At 38.9% G+C, this 21874-nt stretch overlaps 2 protein-coding genes and 1 long non-coding RNA gene across 5 annotated transcripts in view; 2 read left to right on the top strand and 1 right to left on the bottom strand.

The window, feature by feature from the left end:
* LOC136710402 (disintegrin and metalloproteinase domain-containing protein 23) overlaps positions 1-15530 on the top strand; it is a 36313-nt gene extending 20783 nt beyond the window's left edge. Inside the window, exons 9-26 of one of the 3 annotated variants that reach the window (XM_066685900.1) lie at positions 286-351; positions 2533-2601; positions 4900-5066; positions 5166-5250; positions 5777-5867; positions 6431-6482; positions 6932-7031; positions 7467-7538; positions 7709-7795; positions 8064-8144; positions 8316-8366; positions 8537-8600; positions 9215-9320; positions 9755-9874; positions 10006-10174; positions 10638-10749; positions 11788-11878; positions 13848-15530. In XM_066685900.1, coding sequence (XP_066541997.1) covers positions 286-351; positions 2533-2601; positions 4900-5066; positions 5166-5250; positions 5777-5867; positions 6431-6482; positions 6932-7031; positions 7467-7538; positions 7709-7795; positions 8064-8144; positions 8316-8366; positions 8537-8600; positions 9215-9320; positions 9755-9874; positions 10006-10174; positions 10638-10749; positions 11788-11878; positions 13848-13893 — 1629 coding nt within the window. In that variant the 3' untranslated portion in view covers positions 13894-15530. Of the gene's footprint in view, positions 1-285; positions 352-2532; positions 2602-4899; positions 5067-5165; positions 5251-5776; positions 5868-6430; positions 6483-6931; positions 7032-7466; positions 7539-7708; positions 7796-8063; positions 8145-8315; positions 8367-8536; positions 8601-9214; positions 9321-9754; positions 9875-10005; positions 10175-10637; positions 10750-10993; positions 11085-11787; positions 11879-13847 lie in introns of all 3 variants that reach the window. The other 2 variants (XM_066685901.1, XM_066685902.1) reach the window with 2 other exon arrangements.
* LOC136710405 (uncharacterized) overlaps positions 8685-21874 on the bottom strand; it is a 22260-nt gene continuing 9070 nt past the window's right edge. The window contains exons 4-5 of the long non-coding RNA XR_010804628.1: positions 9739-9860; positions 8685-9256 (exon numbers count right to left, since the gene is read on the bottom strand). This is a non-coding gene — a long non-coding RNA (uncharacterized lncRNA). The remainder of the gene's footprint in view (positions 9257-9738; positions 9861-21874) is intronic.
* Positions 20653-21874, top strand: part of LOC136710404 (protein FAM237A-like) — a 5832-nt gene continuing 4610 nt past the window's right edge. The window contains exon 1 of the mRNA XM_066685905.1: positions 20653-21363. Coding sequence (XP_066542002.1) covers positions 20985-21363 — 379 coding nt within the window. The 5' untranslated portion in view covers positions 20653-20984. The remainder of the gene's footprint in view (positions 21364-21874) is intronic.

The following is a 21874-nucleotide window of genomic DNA, read 5'->3' as shown; positions in this document are numbered from 1 at the left end:
TCTACAGAAGGCTGTAATAAGTGCTGTGGACACACCCTTATTTTTAAGTTCGACTCTGTTGTCTGTGGAGATTCTTGCTCAGAGTAGATATTTTACTAATGACTGACTGTTTGTTTAGACATGGGTTGAAATTCCACAACATGAAGCGCACTGAACTAGATACTGAATGAGATATTAGTCTTGGGACAAATGGTCATTTGGCAACAGCAGTGGTGTTTCAGACTTTGCTTTCGTAATGCTGTGCATGTGGTGAGGCCTCTTACATAATGTCTGTTTCTTTTTCAGATGCCAAGGAATGTGTTTGAAGAGATGAAGTACATCGAGCTCATGATTGTCAGTGACCATAATATGGTGCGTGTGTGTGTATTTGTCTGAGGGATAGCTGTGTAATTTATTTATCTTTAAAGAGCTATGTTGTGCTAGCAGCAAGCGTGTAGACTAGTGTACATTTGTACTCAAATAGAAGGAGTTTTAAAATGAAATAAAATAAAGATTCATGTAATAACTTGACAAGCTGTATAAAAGTATCAGGCCAAAAATGATATACTTCAGTTATTAAGAAACCACTAGAAATGTAGTGGAGGTTTTTGTACATGTAAAATCACCAGAGCAAATTAATTATTATTGCTGTGTTTTTCTTTTTTGGGGATCTTTCTGCTCTAAAATAAAATGCAAATCGTCCATAATGTGATCAGTCACAGAACAGTACATAAAATGTAACTGAGTAAAACAAAAATAAGATTACTAATTACTGTGATCTAAAAATACTACAAAACTAGGCTGACTGGTTAAAAGAAACTTTTGTATAGAACTGAACAGTCCATAATATGGAGGAAAAGCACAGATTTCTTATTACAAACTTAGACAGGATAAAACTTGCATGTGCTTTTGCTTTGGGAAGTTGAGAAATAGCAATGTGAGTTTGAAAAAACATTTTTGGGGAAACAGGATATGACTTTAATGTGTTTTTACTCTAGGACTATGGAGTAATGAGATCAAAAATAGTAGTTGGGTTCTGCATATACCAATTTTGGAGGTTTTAAAAAGTAAAACAATAGAATAATTAAATTGTATTCTTGAAAAACATTTTTCCATATAGTCATTTCATGAACTAACATTTAACACTTTTAGAGTTGGAATGTGTAGTAATGAAAACCTATAACTAATTGACTATTTGGTTCTGTGTTTGGATAGTAACATGGTGTTACAATTGCAATAATCATCTTATCATTGTGTGAGGTCCCACAAATACGATAAACTCCAATTTGCACTCCTGTCTAATACATGACAGGGTTGCAGGGGTGCAACAGTTTCGATCTCACACACCTCCAGGTTTCTGGGGTTGTATGTTCAAATCCTGCATAAAATTGTAAGGAAAGTAATATTATATAATACTAATAAAATAAAAATGAACAATTTTATTAATTTCATAGGCTATACATATCTGTAGCGATATCTGAGAGACCAATTTACATTTGAACCACTAATGCAGTTATAAAATTGATGATGAATGTGAAGCTACATCCTGGGCCTTGGAATAATGACAAATAATATTTCTGAAAAAATACTGGGGTAAAGCACCCAAACATATGGTGTAAAACCAATATTTATCAATATGGAAAATGGGTTATTTGATAACCTTTATGTGACACCTCTTTTGCATGGTGTAATGCTACTGGCCATATTCAGACCCTCTCCCTTTGTGTTTTCTGGCTGAGTGCGTGAGTAAATAGTCACAGATTCTTGTAGGCCCTGTTGGAGAAGCAGGAGAAGGGGAGGAGAGCCCTTGGCCTGTGTTTTTGAAATTATGGTCCACAAGAGGGCGCTCTTATCACTTCATCAAAAATACCACAAACACAACAAACTGATGTAGTGTCAGTAATAGTAGTAATAGTAATAGTTTTTTAAGTGTGGAAGAACAAACACTACAGGTGTTTTACAGGTGTTTACTTTAGGTGTAACAAGTCCTTTGAAATTAAAAATACACTGCACTGCAATACCATGAACAAATGTACAAAATTGTAAGATCTAAATAGTATTTAAGTAGGGAGAAACTTGTAGACCTGCTGAGGTGTTTTTAAAAAATAATCCCCCAAAATCCTAATCTCTAAACACAGAGGTGTGTTATCAGCACAGCAGCTTATGGCTGTCACATATAGCAATGGATAATTCATCTTATAAATTAATATAGCAATAAAAAATATACTATATAATATACTATACTAATGATTGAAAATATTGATTATTATAAATTAGAATCCTTTTTTATACAAATATGCATGTGGAAAACCACTCTCGACTGAAAGTACTCAGGAAAGTAAAAATCACATTTAGTTATGGTAAATGATTACATGTAATAAACAACCTGTAAAATTCTACTTCTGTAGGAGTACAGGTATTTTTTAAACTGAGTAGTACAAAATAAAAAATTGGTTTATTAAGTAGACCAGTAACTGGTTTCCCAATCATTTAAGTGTTTATGTGCATTTAACCACACATCACTTAATTTTCCTTTATTTGTGTGTGTCACAGTTTAAAAGGCAGAAAACCAAGCAGCAAACTAGGAATTTTGCCAAGTCTGTGGTCAACCTGGTGGATGCAGTGAGTTAATATTAACATTCACTAATAGACATATTCGTGTTCTCAGTTTAACCCGTTTGATATTGATTCATCTATGTTTAGTGATGCTGGATAACTCTTGACTGTGTGCTTGTCCTGGCACAGGTTACACTTTGAATGATTTGATGAAGGCTCAGTATTTCAATCTCAGTTATAACTAGAGTTGATTCACACTCTGGTCATGCCTTGATGTCATTCTGATGAATAGTTTTTGTTTATTTTGCTAAAGCAGATACTGAAACATTTTGCAGATATATTTTACTGGGGCATTCTGTTTCCATCTACCAGTTAAGGCTTATCTGAAACAAATATTTTGTTATCAGTACAGATAATATTCATTCATTCATTCATTATCTGTAACCGCTTATCCGATTCAGGGTCACGGTGGGTCCAGAGCCTTCCTGGAATCATTGGGCGCAAGGCAGGAATACACCCTGGAAGGGGCGCCAGTCATTCACAGGGCAACACAGACACACACATATTCACGCACACACTCACACCTACGGACACTTTGTTTTTGAGTCGCCAATCCACCTACCAGCGTGTGTTTTTTGGACTGTTGGAGGAAACCGGAGCACCCGGAGGAAACCCACACGGACACAGGGAGAACACATCATACTCCTCACAGACAGTTACCTGGAGCGGGAATCAAACCCACAACCTCCAGGTCCCTGGAGCTGTGTGACTGCGACACTTCCTGCTGCACCACGGTGCCGCCCACAAATAATATTAAATGTGCTAAATTCTGATAATTGAAAATACGGACCAATTTACTTGCATATTTTAAATTTAGATTTTGTGTTTTGATGGGGGCGGCACGGTTGCACAGCAGGTAGTGTCACAGTCACACAGCTCCAGGGGCCTGGAGGTTGAGGGTTCGATTCCCGCTCCGGGTGACTGTCTGTGAGGAGTGTGGGGTGTTCTCCCTGTGTCCGCGTGGGTTTCCTCCGGGTGCTCCGGTTTCCTCCCACAGTCCACAAACACATGTTGGTAGGTGGATTGGCGACTCAAAAGTGTCCATAGGTGTGAGTGTGTGTATTGCCCTGTGAAGGACTGGCGCCCCCTCCAGGGTGTATTCCTGCCTTGCGCCCAATGATTCCAGGTAGGCTCTGGACCCAATGCGACCCTGAACTGGATAATGGTTACAGATAATGAATGAAGTAATGTTTTGATGGGTACTTTTGCTGTTTTATTGATTAATTGCTTTGTCAGCTGTTAACGAAACTCAAGTAAATAATAGACACCTACAATGTGGATCTATCCAAAGTTCTGGATGGTATTGGTTTTTGAAATAAGCTTTTTCTTAGGTTTCATTAGATTCCTATTAAAATCCTCATCCTAAAGATTATATTTGGATGCATTTTACAATACTTAGTTTAGAACCATGATAGAATTCTGTATGTTGTTAATGACTAACAACTAACATATGAGCAAGGAACTGTGATTGTTTGTGATTTATGATTGTATGAAATAAATGAAGGCGGCACGGTGGTGCAGCAGGTAGTGTCGCAGACACATAGCTCCAGGGACCTGGAGGTTGTGGGTTCAATTCCCGCTCTGGGTGACTGTCTGTGAGGAGTTGATGTGTTCTCCCCATGTCTGCGTGGGTTTCCTCCGGGTGCTCCGGTTTCCTCCCACAGTCCAAAAACACACGTTGGTAGGTGGATTGGTGACTCAAAAGTGTCTGTAGGTGTGAGTCCTCAATGACTCCAGGTAGGCTCTGGACCCACCGCGACCCTGAATTGGATAAGCGCTTACAGATAATGAATGAAATAAATGTTAGATTTTTTATGCCTTTAGGTTTATGTCTTTATATTTTATTCATGTTTTTAGGTTTATTAGAAGCTGGTAATTATTACTGTCAGTGGGAACTTTACTCATGCAGATAACTTAGCATCAGCTGATGTATATTCATTTTTATAGCAGCTATTGTTTACACTCTGCAAAACTAGACCAATAGAAATGCTCTGGAAATCTCTATTCATTGACTAAGATATTTTTTTCACTGTCTGCCACCCCTCCCCTCTACTATGTCCAGTGTGTTTTATAATGTTTGGACCAAGTCAGACCATCCATTATTTACACCTAATTTCCTTTAACTTTATCATTCTCTCTCACTCTTTTCCTCTCCTCGTTTTATTTACTTTAAGATTACTTTCTTTCTGTATCCCTCTATTTCATTTTCATTCTCCCCATCTACTCTCACCTTCAATTTTCTGTGTCCTCACCCTGTTTTCCCTTTTTCCATGTCTTTCTCTCTCCCTCTCTTTCTGACGGAAGATCTTTAAAGAACACTTGAACACACGTGTGGTTCTGGTTGCTATGGAGATTTGGACGGATAAGGACCACATTCCGATAAGTGTGCTGCCACTGGATATGTTGCGAGACTTTTCCAAATATCGTCAGCATTACATCAAACAGCATGCAGATGCTGTCCACCTATTCTCGTGAGTCTGACACTCCTCCACTCTTCTGTATGATAAATCAAACGTGTGTGTTCACTCATTTTTGACTAAAGGAATCCATTTCTTTGTGTATATTTACAGAAATGTGACCTTTCACTATCGTCAGAGCAGTGCTGCATTCTTCAGTGGGATGTGTTCAATGAGTCGTGGTGTTGGAGTGAATGAGGTTAGATAAACAAACTAACCCATATTTATTATCTTTTAAATTCCATAATTGGTTAAATATTTTGTAATAGATTACAGCTTTAAAAAAGAGCTGTTAAATGATCTTTAAGGTTTATGTCTAAATGATTAGTAACAGTTTCTTATGTGTTCTTCACTACAATCCAGAGACTTTCAATAGTGGGTATTAACAAAATTCCTAATATAGTGTTGAATGTGATTTAAGTCACACAGATGTACTCACTATAACACTAAAACTTCTTCATCTACAAACCACTCCCTCATTCATTTCCCTCTGTGTTTTACATTATCTTATTGTAATATTTTTATTTTTTGTTTGTCCTTCTATTAGTAAACAGAAGAGAGCCAGTAATATGTTTTGTTATTATTATTTTCAGGACTACAGTGCAGTGTGTGCTCTGTTGATACTATGAAGGTGCCTGAGACACTGGCTGAGTAGCTATAGTGTTTGAATGGCTATAAGCATTATACAAGTATTGTAATGTGAATTTTGAATGGTGTTTTTTCAGTATGGGTCTATATGGACGATGGCTGTCTCACTGTCCCAGAGTCTGGCACAGAACCTTGGCATTCGATGGGATCCAGCAGCTAGCAAGAACAGTATGCACAACCACACACACATGCACACATGCACACACAAACACACATACCGAAAGAAAGAGAGAGAGATAGATATATCCCTATAGGATGCTTTTCATCCTTATAATTATCTGTGAATTTAAAGTACACTGTGTGATGACTGTATGTACGTCTCCTTGCTGCAAATTATTATTTTACTTGTCATCTAAAATCTGGATTTGCAAACCAGTCCTTCATTTAAATAAATCTAATTAAGGGGGCATCTGGTGGAGTTTAACAGATCATTTGGATAGCTGTGAGCTTATACCTACATTTTCCAAAAATTACTGCTTTTTTGCATTTATTCTAATGTTACATATTGATTTTCTAATTTCTAAAACATATTCACTGTCCAAAGAAATTGATCTTAGCTGCCTAGACATTTGCTCGGTGCTGTAGATGTAGATTAGGATTAAAATATACCATTCAAAGAGTAAATAAAACTTATTAATGGTTGCTTTGGACCTTTTCTTTGTTTCTAGACATTGTACTTATATTTTGCCATGTGTGTGTGTGTGTGTGTGTGTATTTGTATTCTGTCTCAGAGGAGTGTGGATGTGTGGATTCTTGGGTGGGCTGCATCATGGAGGACACAGGGTAAGCTACTGTATTCTTTCACAGCACACAGCTGCAGTTATAATGACAGGTTATGGTGTAAGAGTGGCTTTATAAAGTCCATTGCAATTATTATTATTGATTTAGATATGGCGTAGCTAGCATGAGTGCCACAATGTTGGTCCCTTTTTGGCATTTTATACTTTGTGTGCTTTATTCAGTCCATAATGGCCTGTGTGTGTTCTCTGATGACAGGGTGTGATCATTTAGCCAGATGGTCCTGAGACCATTAACCTGTTTAGCAACAAACAGTAGCTGTCGTTACGTGATGAATATCACTCCATCATTTTATCAACACCTGTGATTTTGTGGTACACTAAATAATATATAACACTTTTCAGGCCACAATATTCCTGGGCCTATTAATTTTCCACTCTTTTGGCTTTGGTTTGACTGTTGTATTGCGTTTCTCTCTCTCCCCTTGGCTCTAGTGTTCAACGCCCCCGAAAGTTCTCTAAATGTAGTATAGCAGACTATAAAGAGTTTCTTCTGAAGGGAGGAGGATCCTGCCTCTTCAACAGACCTACCAAGGTTTGTATTTTCATAGCCAGTACTTCTATATAATATGACAATTGACCTATTTTCCCCTCAAAACAGTCATTAAGTACAAGTTACACGTTTTTTATGTCAAACAAAATCAGGAAACATATTTAACATAAATATTTTATTTGTCTTTCCAGCAAAAGCTGTCCCCAGATCTGTCAGTGACATGTTAATTATGTCCCCTGTAAGACACCATTACTTTAAGAAAGCACAACAATCAAACCCTAGCTGCCTTAAAAATTTCTATGTCATGTGCATATAAAACAGTAAAATGCCTTCATCCTCTGAGATCACCTTTAAAAGCATATGAACTGGACTTAGACTTCATGTATTGGTCAGCTTCTAATCAGGGCTAAGATTTTATTACAATAAACTCTGTGTACATCAAAAGAATATATGTTCTTTCGCATTTCTCATGTGAAGCTGTTTGAGCCGACGGATTGTGGCAATGGCTATGTGGAGCTGGGAGAGGAGTGTGACTGTGGAGTGAGAGCCGTGAGTTAGCACACCATCCTGCAGTAATGTCCATTCATTCTTATTATCTTACATTATCACTGGTCTCTGCCTTATATGAACTGCAGTGCTTTACATTCATTATTTGACGTTTCCTCCAAATGCTTTCTTGATGATAATATTCCACTCACTCTATTGTGTGAATATTGTAGCAGTGCTATAAGGACTGCTGCAAGAAATGTTCTTTGTCAAATGGAGCACACTGCAGTGATGGACCCTGCTGCAATAACACCTGTTTGGTAAGTCCTTCCAAATTCCCAACAGTGTCTTTATTGCTTATCGCTCCCACATTCAGCACATTGTCTCTAACAACTGGTCTTTATTCAGGCTGTTAAAAATGTATTGTCTTTTCTGTTTTCTGAGGTATGAGAACACATTTTTGATGAATCAGGGACTTTCAAAATATATTCTAATCATGTTTTTATTATTTTCTTTGTCTCTCTCTCTCTCTCTCTCTCTCTCTCTCTCTCTCAATTCATTTATATTTCCCCATTCATGTTTCATCAGTTTTACCCACGAGGCTACAGCTGTCGCTATGCAGTGAATGACTGTGATATTTCCGAGACATGCTCAGGAGATTCTGGTCAGGTCAGTGACCAGTGGCTAGATATGTGCATGCAACTCTAACCCCAATAGGCAATTTATGGGCAATTTATATGACTATACGTGTACAACTAAATTGGTTCCTACATGAGTTCTATCCTGAAAATGAATAAGCTTTATTTGCACTACAGTTAAAATGTGTCTTTGTGTTTGCAGTGTCCTCCAAACCTCCACAAACAGGATGGCTACTTCTGCCATCTCAACCAGGTACTTAGCGATGTAAAATAGTACTATGTTATATTTAGATTTACTGTACAAACAACTGATCACTGCATTTAGGCTTCAATCTAAAAAGTTTTAAAAAATTGTTAAAAAGCATGGAATCCCATGTATTTAACGGAGCTTAAATTGTGTTTTTTTTTTTTTGTCTTTAACAGGGACGCTGCTATAGTGGAGAATGTAAAACCAGAGATAGCCAGTGCAAATATGTGTGGGGACCAAGTGAGCCTAACAGTCAAAAAATTTTAAAAAACATTTATAAAATTATGCACACTGAATTATGTATATTGAAATGTCATCATGGGTGGCACAGTGGTGCAGCAGGTAGTGTTGCAGTCACACAGCTCCAGGGACCTGGAGGTTGTGGGTTCGATTCCTGCTCTGGGTGACTGTCTGTGAGGAGTTTGGTGTGTTCTCCGTGTGGGTTTCCTCTGGGTTTTCTATTTTTCCTCCCATGGTACAAAAACACACGTTGGTAGGTGGACTGGCGACTCAAAAGTGTCCGTATGTGTGAGTTTGTGTGTCGCCCTGTGAAGGACTGGTGCCCCCTCCAGGGTGTGGTCCTGCCTTGCACCCAATGATTCCAGGTAGGCTCCGGACCCACCGCAACCCTTAACTGGATAAGCGGTTACAGATAATGAATGAATGAATGAAATTTTGACATGAATTATGGTTCTCTGCCAGGTACTGCACAGGAACACATGACTAATATTATTAAGATAAACATCCTTATCCTGACAAAAAAAACATGCATTTCTTACAATCTTTTCCATCAAACACCTCCCTCTGTTCCTGACTGCCCATCATGTCCACTTTTTCTCTCTGCATATGAGCAGAGGCTGGGGGCTCAGAGAAGTTCTGCTATGAGAAGCTGAACACTGAGGGATCAGAGAAAGGGAATTGTGGTGAAAATGGAGAGAAATATATCCAGTGCAGCAAGCAGTGAGTCTAACATCACTTTGTTATAAATTATGAATGTTTTCTAATATAAAACTCAGAGATTTTGGGTGTTGGGGTGCAGAAACTTGCATGGGAAACCCAAGTTACGAAGCAAACATATATGGAATGTTACACTGAAAAGGGGAGGGCCTTCAGAACATCCCCATAAATTTTCCATTCCATAGAGTAATTGTGTCATTCACAGTCATTACGATGGAGTAGTTAGGAGGGCCCTGCTAATCATTATGTGCTTTTTTATATCTCTGGCTGGAATGGGTCCTTTTTTTCTGTGACTTTTTTCTACTTTGCCAAAGTGTGCTGCGTTTTGCACTGTTCTAATCTTATTTATAATTCTGTAATTGGAATATATGTCTGTATCTGTACTATATATCATTATATATGCAATGGACATTATACTCACTGTGCATTTTTTGCAGTGATGTGTTTTGTGGACTTCTTCTTTGCACTAATACTGGGCAAATGCCTCGTATTGGATTGATAAAGGGAGATATCACACCTACAACCTTCAACCACCAGGGTCAGCTGATTGAATGCAGGTGAGAGGAAAAAAAATCAGTAAAGAAAATCACAGAATTTCAACCTAATTATATTTATCAATGACCTATTAGTTTAAAAACTACTAAATTAAACTGCATCTGTTTCCAAATGTTATTGTCTTATAATTCAGCGGTGGTCATGTGTTGTTGGATGACAACACTGATCTGGGTTATGTGGAGGATGGGACTCCATGTGGGCCGTCCATGATGTGCCTTGACCGCAAGTGTCTGCCCATCCAATTCCTCAACATGAGTGCCTGCCCTACTGGCCCTAATGGTCAAATCTGCTCAAATCATGGGGTGAGCACTTACACACTTACTTGATATACGAGATTATGAGAGATATGAGATTAAAGATTAGATGTGAAACTATGTTGTCCAGTTGTGGAGTGTACAACAATTTGATTTTCTCTTTGTCATATCCACTTAAATTTGGTCATTTTCAGCGCCTAATTGAAAATAATGAATAAGGTACTGTGTTAATTCTTGCTGGATTTCCATGTCATGGAAATAGTTCAAATGTGACCCACCCTCACCCCATCACAAAACCACTGTACACATTACAATACCATTCCACATGACAACTCTTCTACATTGCAAAACAGATTTAATATTCTACTATGCAAATGAATATAAAGGACTGACTTAGAACTATTCATATCAAATTGGCTTTGTCATAGTGATGTCTAAGGTTTGAAGGATTAATCCATGTACCAATCTCTAGCTTGCATTCTAGATTTGTTGTTTTCTGGTTCATTTACAGGTTTGCAATAATGAAGCAACATGTACATGTGATGCAACATGGGCGGGGACTGACTGCAGTATACCTGACCCTCCAAAAAAGACAGCCCCTAGTGAAGATGAAGGACCAAAAGGTCAATTATTTCAGTAATCACTCTCTCATCCGCATACACACACACATACAAACACACACCCACACACAAAATACTTAAAATGACAAGTAGAAATGTAGCTCAGTCTTTCTGCAGATTATTTGGATTTAAGTAAAAGAAGATAAGCAGAGCATTCTTATATACAGTCAGATGCACCCAAGTAGCTGAAGCAGGTGAAGGGAAAGCAGCAGAGTTAGTAATGATGATCCTTCTTTCTCATACACAGCCAGTGTGGCCACTAACAGGCTGATAGGGGCTCTAGCAGGGACACTTCTGGCCCTGGGGGTTCTGTTTGGAGGCACTGGGTGGGGACTCGAGTAAGCATCTCTCATGGTGGTAAACATGGTGCTGCTGCCCTGTGTGTGACAGTGCAGTAACTGATGTGGTGTGGTGTGGTGATGTGATTTAATGTTTCGATCTAAATGTGTGGTTTTGTTTGTTTGGTTGTAAAATCCTTTGTTGTGTCTCTTCTCCCATTTTCTTTTTGACCTTGTGTTTTATTCTTCTGCTGTCAGTTCAATTGTGTTTCACTATTCACATAAGTGAGGTTCTTTTAAATTGTGTTTATAATTGGCTTACCAAAGACACTGCACTAGGATGGCAGAGAGACTGATTGAATCAGTGACAGACAACAAAGCTGATAGAGTCCAGTGGCTGTGGCATCTTGATTATAACCCCATTTGAAACCTGTACTGGGCCCTGAAATGTGAGACTGTAAAGTGCAGTAAAGAGGGGCTTTAATAGTAAAACTCTTGTACGTTTTCTGATATAAGTAGATTCTTTACATTAAAGTGCCTTGATACAATTTGACATAGTAGGTGGTAAATGATACTTCATATGGCTATTAAATCCGTGAGTTTTTAAAGTACTTCATGAACTAGTATAATTCAGAAGTGAAGATACTTTAACTGCTATCTACTCGTTTTATTTCATTTCATATAACAGCTTTGATACATGCTCAGTTCTAGTTTCAGTTAAAAAAAAATATGTCTTCCCATAACTTACCCCTCACCCCCACAGGTCCTAGTGCTACCAATCTCATCATAGGTTCCATCGCGGGAGCCATCCTGGTGGCAGCCATAGTGCTGGGGGGGACAGGCTGGGGGTTTAAGTAAGGACCAGATGCATGTACCTCTCTTTCAGACTGCAGTGTCTCTATGATTTACACACTCCAGGGTTGGGCTTCTGCTACACACAACTGAACAGTTTAAACGTGTAGGCAAAATGCAGTAATGCTGAGACAGATGTGCAGCTGTCATAGGAGGGACAGGAGATTTAGACCTTTACCATCATTGATGATGAGAAACTGTGGCAGAACCCCAAAACAACTGGAAGAGTATAGCTATGAGTTTACATGCATGTGAATACAAAACTTGTGTTTTGATCCATTACATGCAAGCTTTGACAAAAAGTAATGTTGAGAAAAGTTAGGGGTTACGATTATTTGATGCAAATATATGGCTTAAATTAAGCCAGATGGGTAGCATGGTGGCGCAGCAGGTAGTGTCACAGTCACACAGCTCCAGGGTCCTGGGAATGTGGGTTCAAGTCCTGCTCCGGGTGACTGTCTGTGAGGAGTTTGGTGTGTTTTCTCCATGTCTGTGTGGGTTTCCTCTGGCTGATCCGGTCTCCTCTCACGGCCCAAAAATGTTGGTAGGTGGATTGGCGACTCAAAATAGTTCATAGGTGTGAATGTGTGAGTGTGTGTTGCCCTGTGAAGGACTGGCGCCCCCTCCAGGGTGTGTTCCTGCCTTGCGCCCAGTGATTCCGGGTAGGCTCCGGACCCACCGCAACCCTGAACTGGATAAGTGTTACAGATAATGAATGAATGAATCAAATTAAATCAGAAGTTCATAACCCCAGTCCAGACATCCATAAAAAATTCACACACATATAGTGTTTATTAAAAAATATAAACATGCTTATAGGTCTGGTCAACATTAAATGGCATCTGAAGTTTTAGCTCTTATACTACATGACTACATTTTATTGGTTACTTTGGTATACTATATTAGTGATTAGCTAAATTTCACCATTTGCTGCCACTGATCAGCTCTTGTGTTGTGTATTAGGCTCACTGGTGTGTACATATCTGCGGCTACACTACTGCACCGATCTAGTACATGACCAAGGCCCACTCATTGTTCTTACTCATTTCTCTGCCAGTCCGCATGACAGACATTTCATGTCCTCATCACTGGACCTTGTCATACATTTTATTTCTAGTTGTTGTTTGTTTATGGTACTTGGCCTCACTTCCTGCTTTTATGTGTTTGCCCCTCTCCTTAAAAATGTTTGCCTAACCAACACTGATACTAATTGTGAAGATCATGATGCATTATAGACACACAGTCCAAAGGCAGGACACCTATAGCACTGCACAGTTTTTTTTTTTTGCTCTACACTGCATGTTTTAAGTAGTAAAAAGCTTGACACCTGACCAGGCCTGAATTAATAAGCTCTGTGGTGCTGTATGAATTGCCAATCCTGTGCTGCTATACTGACTCAACCCTTACCCCAGTGTGTACAGTGCTGTGAAAATATTAAGAGACCTCTGCATTTCTCTTGATTACGTAAGGAAAAAAAAAAAAAAAGAAATTTCATACCCATATTTTCACCATATGAGTATGAAATAAGTGTCCAACACATCTCTGCAGATTTCACTGAAAAAAATAAAAAACACTTAAAAAAACCCTTCAGATTGATGTACAGGGGGAAAATTGTATGCTGATAGGTCATTTTTTGGACTTCTGTTACATTTCTATTAAATATTGAACATTAAATAAATATTAAGTATATTATATGCTTTCCAGTCTTATTCCAGACTCTGTAAAATAAATAACTTAATGGCCATTTGACTGGAGTTAATAAAAGGTGGTCTCTGACTTTTGCAGAGTACTGTGAATGTTTTTTCAAAGCAAATGCCAAAATATGTTAAATTCTTACAGATGAGAATGAAGAAATAATGAGTATTTTTGGTCATGCTGCATGCCCTTTGAAATATAGGAAATATGATAATGATTTATGTAACTTTCATAAAGTTAATTTCTTCTCTTTTTTTCTACCTCCAAAACCGCAAGGAATGTCAAAAAGCGACGTTACGACCCGAATGCCGCCGCCATCTAGTGGAGTGAGAGAAACCTGGCCCTCTGATGCTTCTTTAGTAACCTACAGCTGGAATGCAATTATTGCTGCTCTTTTCTGACATTAGTTACTTGAACATAGTATTATATACAGTAGAGAAAACTTAAACAGACCAGGTCTTTGTTGTGCAGCTTCTCAACTCCATCCTATTTTTTAAAACCCAGACTCACTGGAATGTCTTTATTACCACGCCCCTTAAATCATCACCACCAAACCATCTACAGAGGCATGAGCCTACAGAGCACCAGAATAACTCATCACCCTGGCCAAAGGGCTGCATGGCTACCAGTGCTTCAAAGTTCAAAGTATAGAACATTCATCACAGTAAACAGAGATGAATAGAGAATGTCACCTTTCACACTGATAGGAGACCAGTTTTTATATTCCTGGGATATGAGAAGATTATTTTTGTGAAAGGTTGAAAGGTTCCACTCACAGAGCTAAAGCTACTTCAGGTCTTATAAATCCACATGGACTCCTCCATCCACAATCTCTTCATTTATCTGGAAGAGTTGAGCCCAGCTGCATTTAGGCCTTAATGAGTTACACATATCACAACAGGCATGGAATAGACTGGACTCTGCCCCTACACAGGCTGAAAAAAATGTTAAGGTGCTGATCTTTAAAAACATATCATTTTACACTGACTAAATGGTTCAATTATAATTTAGCTTTTGTTAGAGCTTGTAGCATAGTGACAATGTCAGAAATGTAAATGATCATTATGTTATGCCTAATCATTCGCCATTACCCAGCAGTATAAATGGAAGTGTAAGTATGTGAATTGAGGGCCATTAACCAGCATTAATGGGAAGTATATCATAGGGTAAATTACTACAGGATGATGCTTGTCATTATCAAGTTTTGTTTCTTGAGTCAATGCCAAAGAATAAAAGAGGAATGTGTTTGGATATTGTACACTTGTTTTGTTCATCCCTAATTCATAGGACTCTGAATGAGATTAAATTATGCCACAGTGTGCCACAAACATCACATCCTGGAGGAATGCGTAGTCCCACAAACACACGTTTTATTTAGATAACACATATAATGTGTTCATCCATGTGCATATCACTTCTCTAAGCTGACCCATGGAGTGTGATTACTTTGCTGCATGCATTCACTATAGTGGACTTATTGCTATATAAGGGAGACCCCAAACTCATATGATACCATACTGCAGAAGGAAATTGTATTAAGAGTGCATGTTAGCTATAGAACTAACTTTTATTTACTATGCAAAGAAAATATTGCACAAACCCAAAGGGTTGTTTGGTGTGATAATGAACACAGTGTCATTATGAGCAACCTAAGGTGGCCACATTTCCTTTTCTATGAGTTAGCCAAAATATAATATGATTCACTGCACTTCGTACTGAAGACAAATGCTTTACAGAACTGATAGGAGTGTTGGATGAATATATTTTACTTCTGTGGGAATGAATGTATTGTGTTGGGTTTTGAATATAAGCTGTAATTATGTGCTGTTTCAGGTGAGGCTTCAAAAAACTCACTTTTTAAAAACGTTCTTTTGTTTGTTTTCATCAATAAGTCAGTATCTCCTTATCACCTCATGTTTACTCACAGTACATATACAGAAAATGTTCATTCAGTATAAAATAACGATCAATAAACTCAAGTGTTTTGAATCTTCCTCTGCATGCCTATTTATTCACACAAGAGAGAATAGTTAATGTTTCCCGTTGCTTTAAAGGAATACTGGGTAAGATATGGGTTTTTGCACCTGGAGCTCCCCCTGTTGTAATTCATTTTTTCAGCACCGTACTGAAATCAATGTGGAGAGGGAGGGAGGCTGTGGTTTTGGACCCTCCTCCAAAAGCTACATAGTGCATTTTCTGCAGTGCTGAGCCCAGAGTAGCAACAGCAGAGGCTCTACTCTCCCTATTGCAGGTCAATGATTTTACTGAAAAATGATATATTGTGATATAAATATACATGCATTGAATAATTATCTAGTCCTAGTTAGATGTCTTTAATATATAGCTCAAGACGCAGGAGTAATTCTGCATACATAATCCAGTGTGCATTTACAGCCTCTAAATAAACATTGGAGTAGACTTCCCAGATGATTGTTGTCATTCCCCTTAAAGTTTCATAACAGCCACCCTATACCGATGGCTCAGTGCTCTGCATGACTGTGCTGTCATCATCCCTGCTCATAATAACTGTAACCTTATGATTTGCCACTAAATTTAATGAATGAAAGTTCCGGGCATCTGCCATTCAGACATCTGTGACACAAAAAAGGTTTGAATACCCACCGTAATACAACTCTTAATGAACCTTTTACAGGGCAGAGTAAGTGCTTCATGGCCGGCGCGTGCAGCAAAATCGCATTTAACTACAGCCCTGTCCTTAGGCAGCAATTACCACCATGATCACTGATTCATGTGGCATTTCACTAAAAGCATGAGCACGACACTAACGTACCGATGCAACGTGCAAACCCACATGGCCTGCGATACATACAGTACCCAGCATCTTCTGCTAACCCCCTAAGTAGACCAGGCTCCCTAGTGTGGATGTCTCTTAAAGACATAATTAGAGAATTTGAACAACAAATTGGCAGCTCTGCTAAATATTAGGTGACTCAGAACCTACAACCTATTATGTTGATTCACAATGGGGAAGAACAGGAGTTCAGGGGAATCTGTGAACCTTAATGACCTTATTTATATCAAAGTATTTTAAAGTGTTCCCAACATTTAGGCAGTATTTGGATTGTCATGTAGGATGGAAGGGTAACATATTTAAGCAGTTCTCAAATTCTGCATCATTCTGTTAAAGATTTGTCTTGTAGTCCCTTAAGTAATGGGAAGCTCCTTTTTTTCTGTAGCATTTTTAAGCATTTCATTGTAGGATGTAGAGTGTTTGATGATGTTGGTAGATTAAATGTGGCATTCATGATTTAAATTAACAAAAAAAATCTTTTTCTAAAATTCTGAGGATGTTTCCTTACCATTTGCTAGTTCTCCGGTCAAATTACATTCTCTAAACCTGTCTAATGTGTTTACAAAGTCCCAGTGTCTGTAAATGCGTAAAAAAAACAAAGGGTTTTGGTCCAGTAAGTCGTGAATAAAAACTTGCAGACAAGTTACACTTCAGCCACAAACAAACAACAGTGGGGTATTTTCCCCCCTCAAACATACCATTTCAAGCAGAGCTTCTGAATATAAACCAGACAAAACAGCGCTTCCAGTAGTAAATGTTCCCTTTAATGTCAGTTGTTAAAGGCTAAGCACCAGCTCTATGAAAGTGTCAAACAAATAAATACAGTGGAATTTGAGTTCCTAACTTGTGTTTATTGATAGTCAGAAAACATGTTATTTCTCACTAATTCAAGGAATAAGGTTTAAAGACTGGTTTTCGGAAACTCTAATAGGCGTCTTGCCTGTGACGTAGATGGTGGACAACAACTCTAGAAGTTGCACTTAATTTAATGCAAGATAACAAAAAGGTGTGTTGTTTTTGGCTGCAATCATTCAATGTACAGTGGGACATCTGTGCACAAATGGCCCAAAGATCCCAAAATATCCAGAAAATTGACTAAATTTGACAACTTTAAACGGGCACTTTGGAAAGGACCATCCGCTCACTCCGTTATCTGTAGCTCATTTCACTGGCGCTTTTCCAACAATATGGGCATGTAAGGACACCAACGAAAGGTGTTCAAGAGCCTCTGTAACATGGAGGTAAACAGGGTAAGGACACTTACTTCGCCTGTTTTAGTTGGTGTTAGTTTATAGCGTCGGATGAATTCGAGTTCGACTTCGATCACATTTACAAGAATAACGGTACCTCTAAATTTGAGTTTAGCTTATTGCTAGGCTATTGTCGTGAATAATGTTGGTTATTTAGCTAGATACTGTCATAACAGTCAGTCATAACGGTGTTTTACCGTGGCGTTGTTCAGCTGTTGTCCACCAGTGACGTCACAGTTGCGTTCAAGAATTTCCGTAGCGAGCTCGGGTTTTTCCGTCAATTTAATAAAATTGTCAGTTTTAAAGCAAATTAAGCTGCTATTTTCCCTTTAATTCATACTTATATCTGTCAGTAACTAAAATAATCTGAAGTATTCATGGAGGTCCATTAAGTGGTGCTTAGCCTTTAAGAAGGCTTATGTAGGTGCCATGTAGCCTGAGACATGACACACAGTAAAATCTTACTAAACTTCCACACCATGCGATTTCAGAGGTGAAATAAAGCAAGGACATATGTACTGACATATGTTGCAGATGCAGAAAGGCAAACTTATCACCAGACTAAATTAGCTTAATGAAAAAAAAAAAAAAATTCTGTATATAGACCTCTGAATTTGGGTATTTATTTGTTGACATATGTTGGAGAATCAGGAGTGTATTACATGTGAAATGACAGGTTTTTAATTGACCTGCTGTGATCTTAAATGGAGATAAATCTAGCACAGTGGGGGTAAAATTATTTGCCAGTGCAATACGCTAATTTCATTTCCTGGGCTTTAGTTATTGAGTTAATTGAATTTAATTGAGTCAAATTAGCTGAATGAAATGATTATAATATTAGACCAATCTCACTATTAGATACATTGCATATTTGCCTTAATTTAAGATACTCCCTATTGCAAAGATAACTCTTTTGGAAGTGTAGATGTTGCAGCAATTGCTGGGATAAGAGTCAAAACTCTGCTTTTGTGCCATGGTAATATAGGGAAGAGAATGTTATAAAACTCCTGCTAATAAGCCAGAGAAGGAAAAGGAGACAGAGCTAAAAAAACTGTCATTTTTTGTGGCTAGAGGTTTCAAAAGTATAATTGGGCCATGTGGAAGCAATATAAATCAAGAAGCAGGGAATTGGTAACACTTTTGAGATACTTAAGTATTTCATTACAACTGACGCAGTTTACATAAGCGTTTATAAACTTGCTCTATTAATCATTTGTTGTAAAGGTTGTATTAACAAACTATGATGTCAAATTGAAAACATTTTTGCCATTGATTTTGCTACTCGTTTGTGGCTCTGTGTATGTCACAGTTATAAAAAGCTGATAACCTAGCATAGTTTATGAAATGAATTTCATTTCATCATGCCACTGTAATGAAGTCAGTTGTTGTAACATCCTTTCACTTCAATAAATTATTGTTACATAGGTGTTATGTTTTTTTTTTTTTCACATAAAAGCCGATGACCCTTTTATGTAGGTTTCATGTAGTCTTATGAACACTGCCCTATAGTGAAGTGGTAGCAGGACATTTGTATTGGATGCTTCAAACTTTAATATGAGGAAACGGAGCTACAGAATTAGATCATTCACACATTACAAGAGAACATTTGGAAAATCAGCTCTCTTTACTTTTAAACACATTTATATAACTGCGGGGGGTGGGGGGGCACGGTGGTGTGTGTTAGTGTCACAGTCACACAGCTCCAGGGGCCTGGAGGTTATGGGTTCAATTGTGACTGTCTGTGAGGAGTTAGTGTGTTCTCCCCGTGTCTGCGTGGGTTTCCTGCGGGTGACTGTCTGTGAGGAGTGTGGTGTGTTCTCCCTGTGTCTGCGTGGGTTTCCTCCGGGTGCTCCGGTTTCCTCCCACAGTCCAAAAACACACGTTGGTAGGTGGATTGGCGACTCAAAAGTGTCCGTAGGTGTGAGTGTGTGAGTGATTGTGTGAGTGTGTGTTGCCCTGTGAAGGACTGGTGCCTCCTCCAGGGTGTATTCCCACTTTGCGCCCAATGATTCCAGGTAGGCTCTGGACCCACCACGACCCTGAACTGGATAAGCACTTACAGATAATGAATGAATGAATGAATTATATAACTGCTTGGGATAGTTCATCTGTCTGAGGAAAATGGATCAGAACTGTGAGGGAAGATGTGAAATTAACAGCAGCTCTCTATCAGTGGGACACTTTTGCATCAGCTAGAGCCCAACACTGACATTTCTGCTGAGTACCGTGAGGGGCCTAATACATTGACCAGCCCCCTTTGATGAGACTGACGTTATTGGGGGAAATTACACAAACAAAACCTCACACACCATTCTTTCCTGTCATCTCTGAGGTAAGAGCGTGTTTTCTCCATTCATTTTTATACAGGAGCTACTAAATTATGACTGTTCCTTTTATCAAGTTTTCATGAATATAAACTAAAACATTTCTAAATGAACAGTACACAATGGCAAAATGCCTCTGCTTACTGTCTGCATTTAACATAATGGGGAAAATGTGTTTGGTTTACAGTAAATTAAACTGAGTAAATATACAGAAATCATGCGCTGTGCTGTTTGGAGGAAAATTATATATTCAAGTGTATTAACTGGATGATGTGTGGACATGTTCACGCTGAAACCAGCAACACCCAAAATTCTTCATCTTCTAACTGCTGTACTCTTAACTAATTTTTGAATACAAGTTAATTTTAAATAACATTTTTGCATGTCTTTATTATTGCTCTATTAGTATTTTTTCTCCTCAAGGATTTTGTTTTAGAAGTTTTCTCTTCTCAGCTGCAGTTTTAATTAATGTATTGATTTATTTTACACCACAACCATTGAGTGAAGGATATTTAAGGTCATTGAATGCTTTAATTTAATTTCATGAAGTTTGCACCCACAACCATTCACAGAAATCTGTAACATGTCGGTAACATGCAGCTAACACAAATCCTGTGTATTCTCCAGCTCTTATTAAAAAATAAAAGCATTGCTCCTGGGGTAACCTAACGCCCTAATTAGGATATAATAAAGAGCAATAAGGTCAAAAACTACTTAATAGTACAGAATAAGGTATGTTTCTACAATGGGACATCTTTCAGCACACATCTATTCTTCTCTTTTGGAATACCTTTGGTCTCAGATCAGGTGTGACCAAACAGAACACAACAGCAAATTAAACCGCAAACATTAGAATGAAAATAAATGGTTCATACTTCTGTTTGAACTAAAGTAGCTACAAACAAATTTACTGTGATTTGAACGAATCGATCAGGTCTAATCCACTTAAGCACGTGCGGCGACTACCCGCATTAACTTGTAATCTCATCCTTGCGTTGAACAGAAATTCCATTTGTTTCTGTGGCAGATGGATCGCGTGCGTCTCTGGAGGGCAGTGCTGCTGCTGGCGTGTGTGTGCGCGTGCAGCCTACGCGCGCAGAGCCCCGGGCAAGTGGACCCTCTGTCTCTGCGGCGCGCGGACCCGCAGTGCTGGGAGTCCTCCTCCGCGCTACTGCTGGAGATGCGCGCGCCCCGGATCGCGGACACTGTTCCCGCCTTCTGGGATCTCATGCTGTTCCTCAAGTCCTCAGACAACCGGAAGCACGGCGCACTGTTCTGGGACCTCGCGCAGGTGTTCTGGGACCTGTACGTGGACTGCGTTCTGTCCAGAAATCACGGACTCGGCCGGAGGCACCTCGCGCAGCCGCGGGAGCGCATCACAGCCTCGCGCTCCCTCGTCACTGACCGTGAGTAAGGCCAGCGGAGCGCGATACGATCACACACACTCACAGTGTAAAGGTCTGGCTACTTCTGGTCACACTACACGACTGTTTACTAATATATCCTCCACAGAGAACAAATGAAAACGTATATGCCAATTGAGTACTCCATTCGTTTGCTGAGATTAAATATTGGACAACATTTAAAGTGCCATAAGTGCATATAATTGCACAGTGCATCTGCAGTATTTTCCATTTTCGATATGTTATGTTCAGGCAATGAACAGGAAAAAAAAAAATATATATATATATATATATTCATTTGTGGCTTCTGGATCTCGCGGGTTTTTGGATTTTGAGACTTTCCTCTTGCATTTCACCCGCTCCAAATACAAATGCAGCCTGATCCACAAATGTGGCCAGCAGGCGAACAAGCCACCGCTAGGTGGCTCTGTTTTAGGACGTGTGGGGCCAACTTAAGCGGAGAAGCATTTGCGCAACATTTAATGAGGAACTTCGAACAAAAAGCCCCCCGAGC

Source organism: Hoplias malabaricus, chromosome 12 (assembly GCF_029633855.1).
Source record: "Hoplias malabaricus isolate fHopMal1 chromosome 12, fHopMal1.hap1, whole genome shotgun sequence".
Lineage (NCBI taxonomy): Eukaryota > Metazoa > Chordata > Actinopteri > Characiformes > Erythrinidae > Hoplias > Hoplias malabaricus.
Note: the sequence above shows the minus strand (reverse complement) of the source record. Positions and strands in the feature narration are given on the sequence as shown.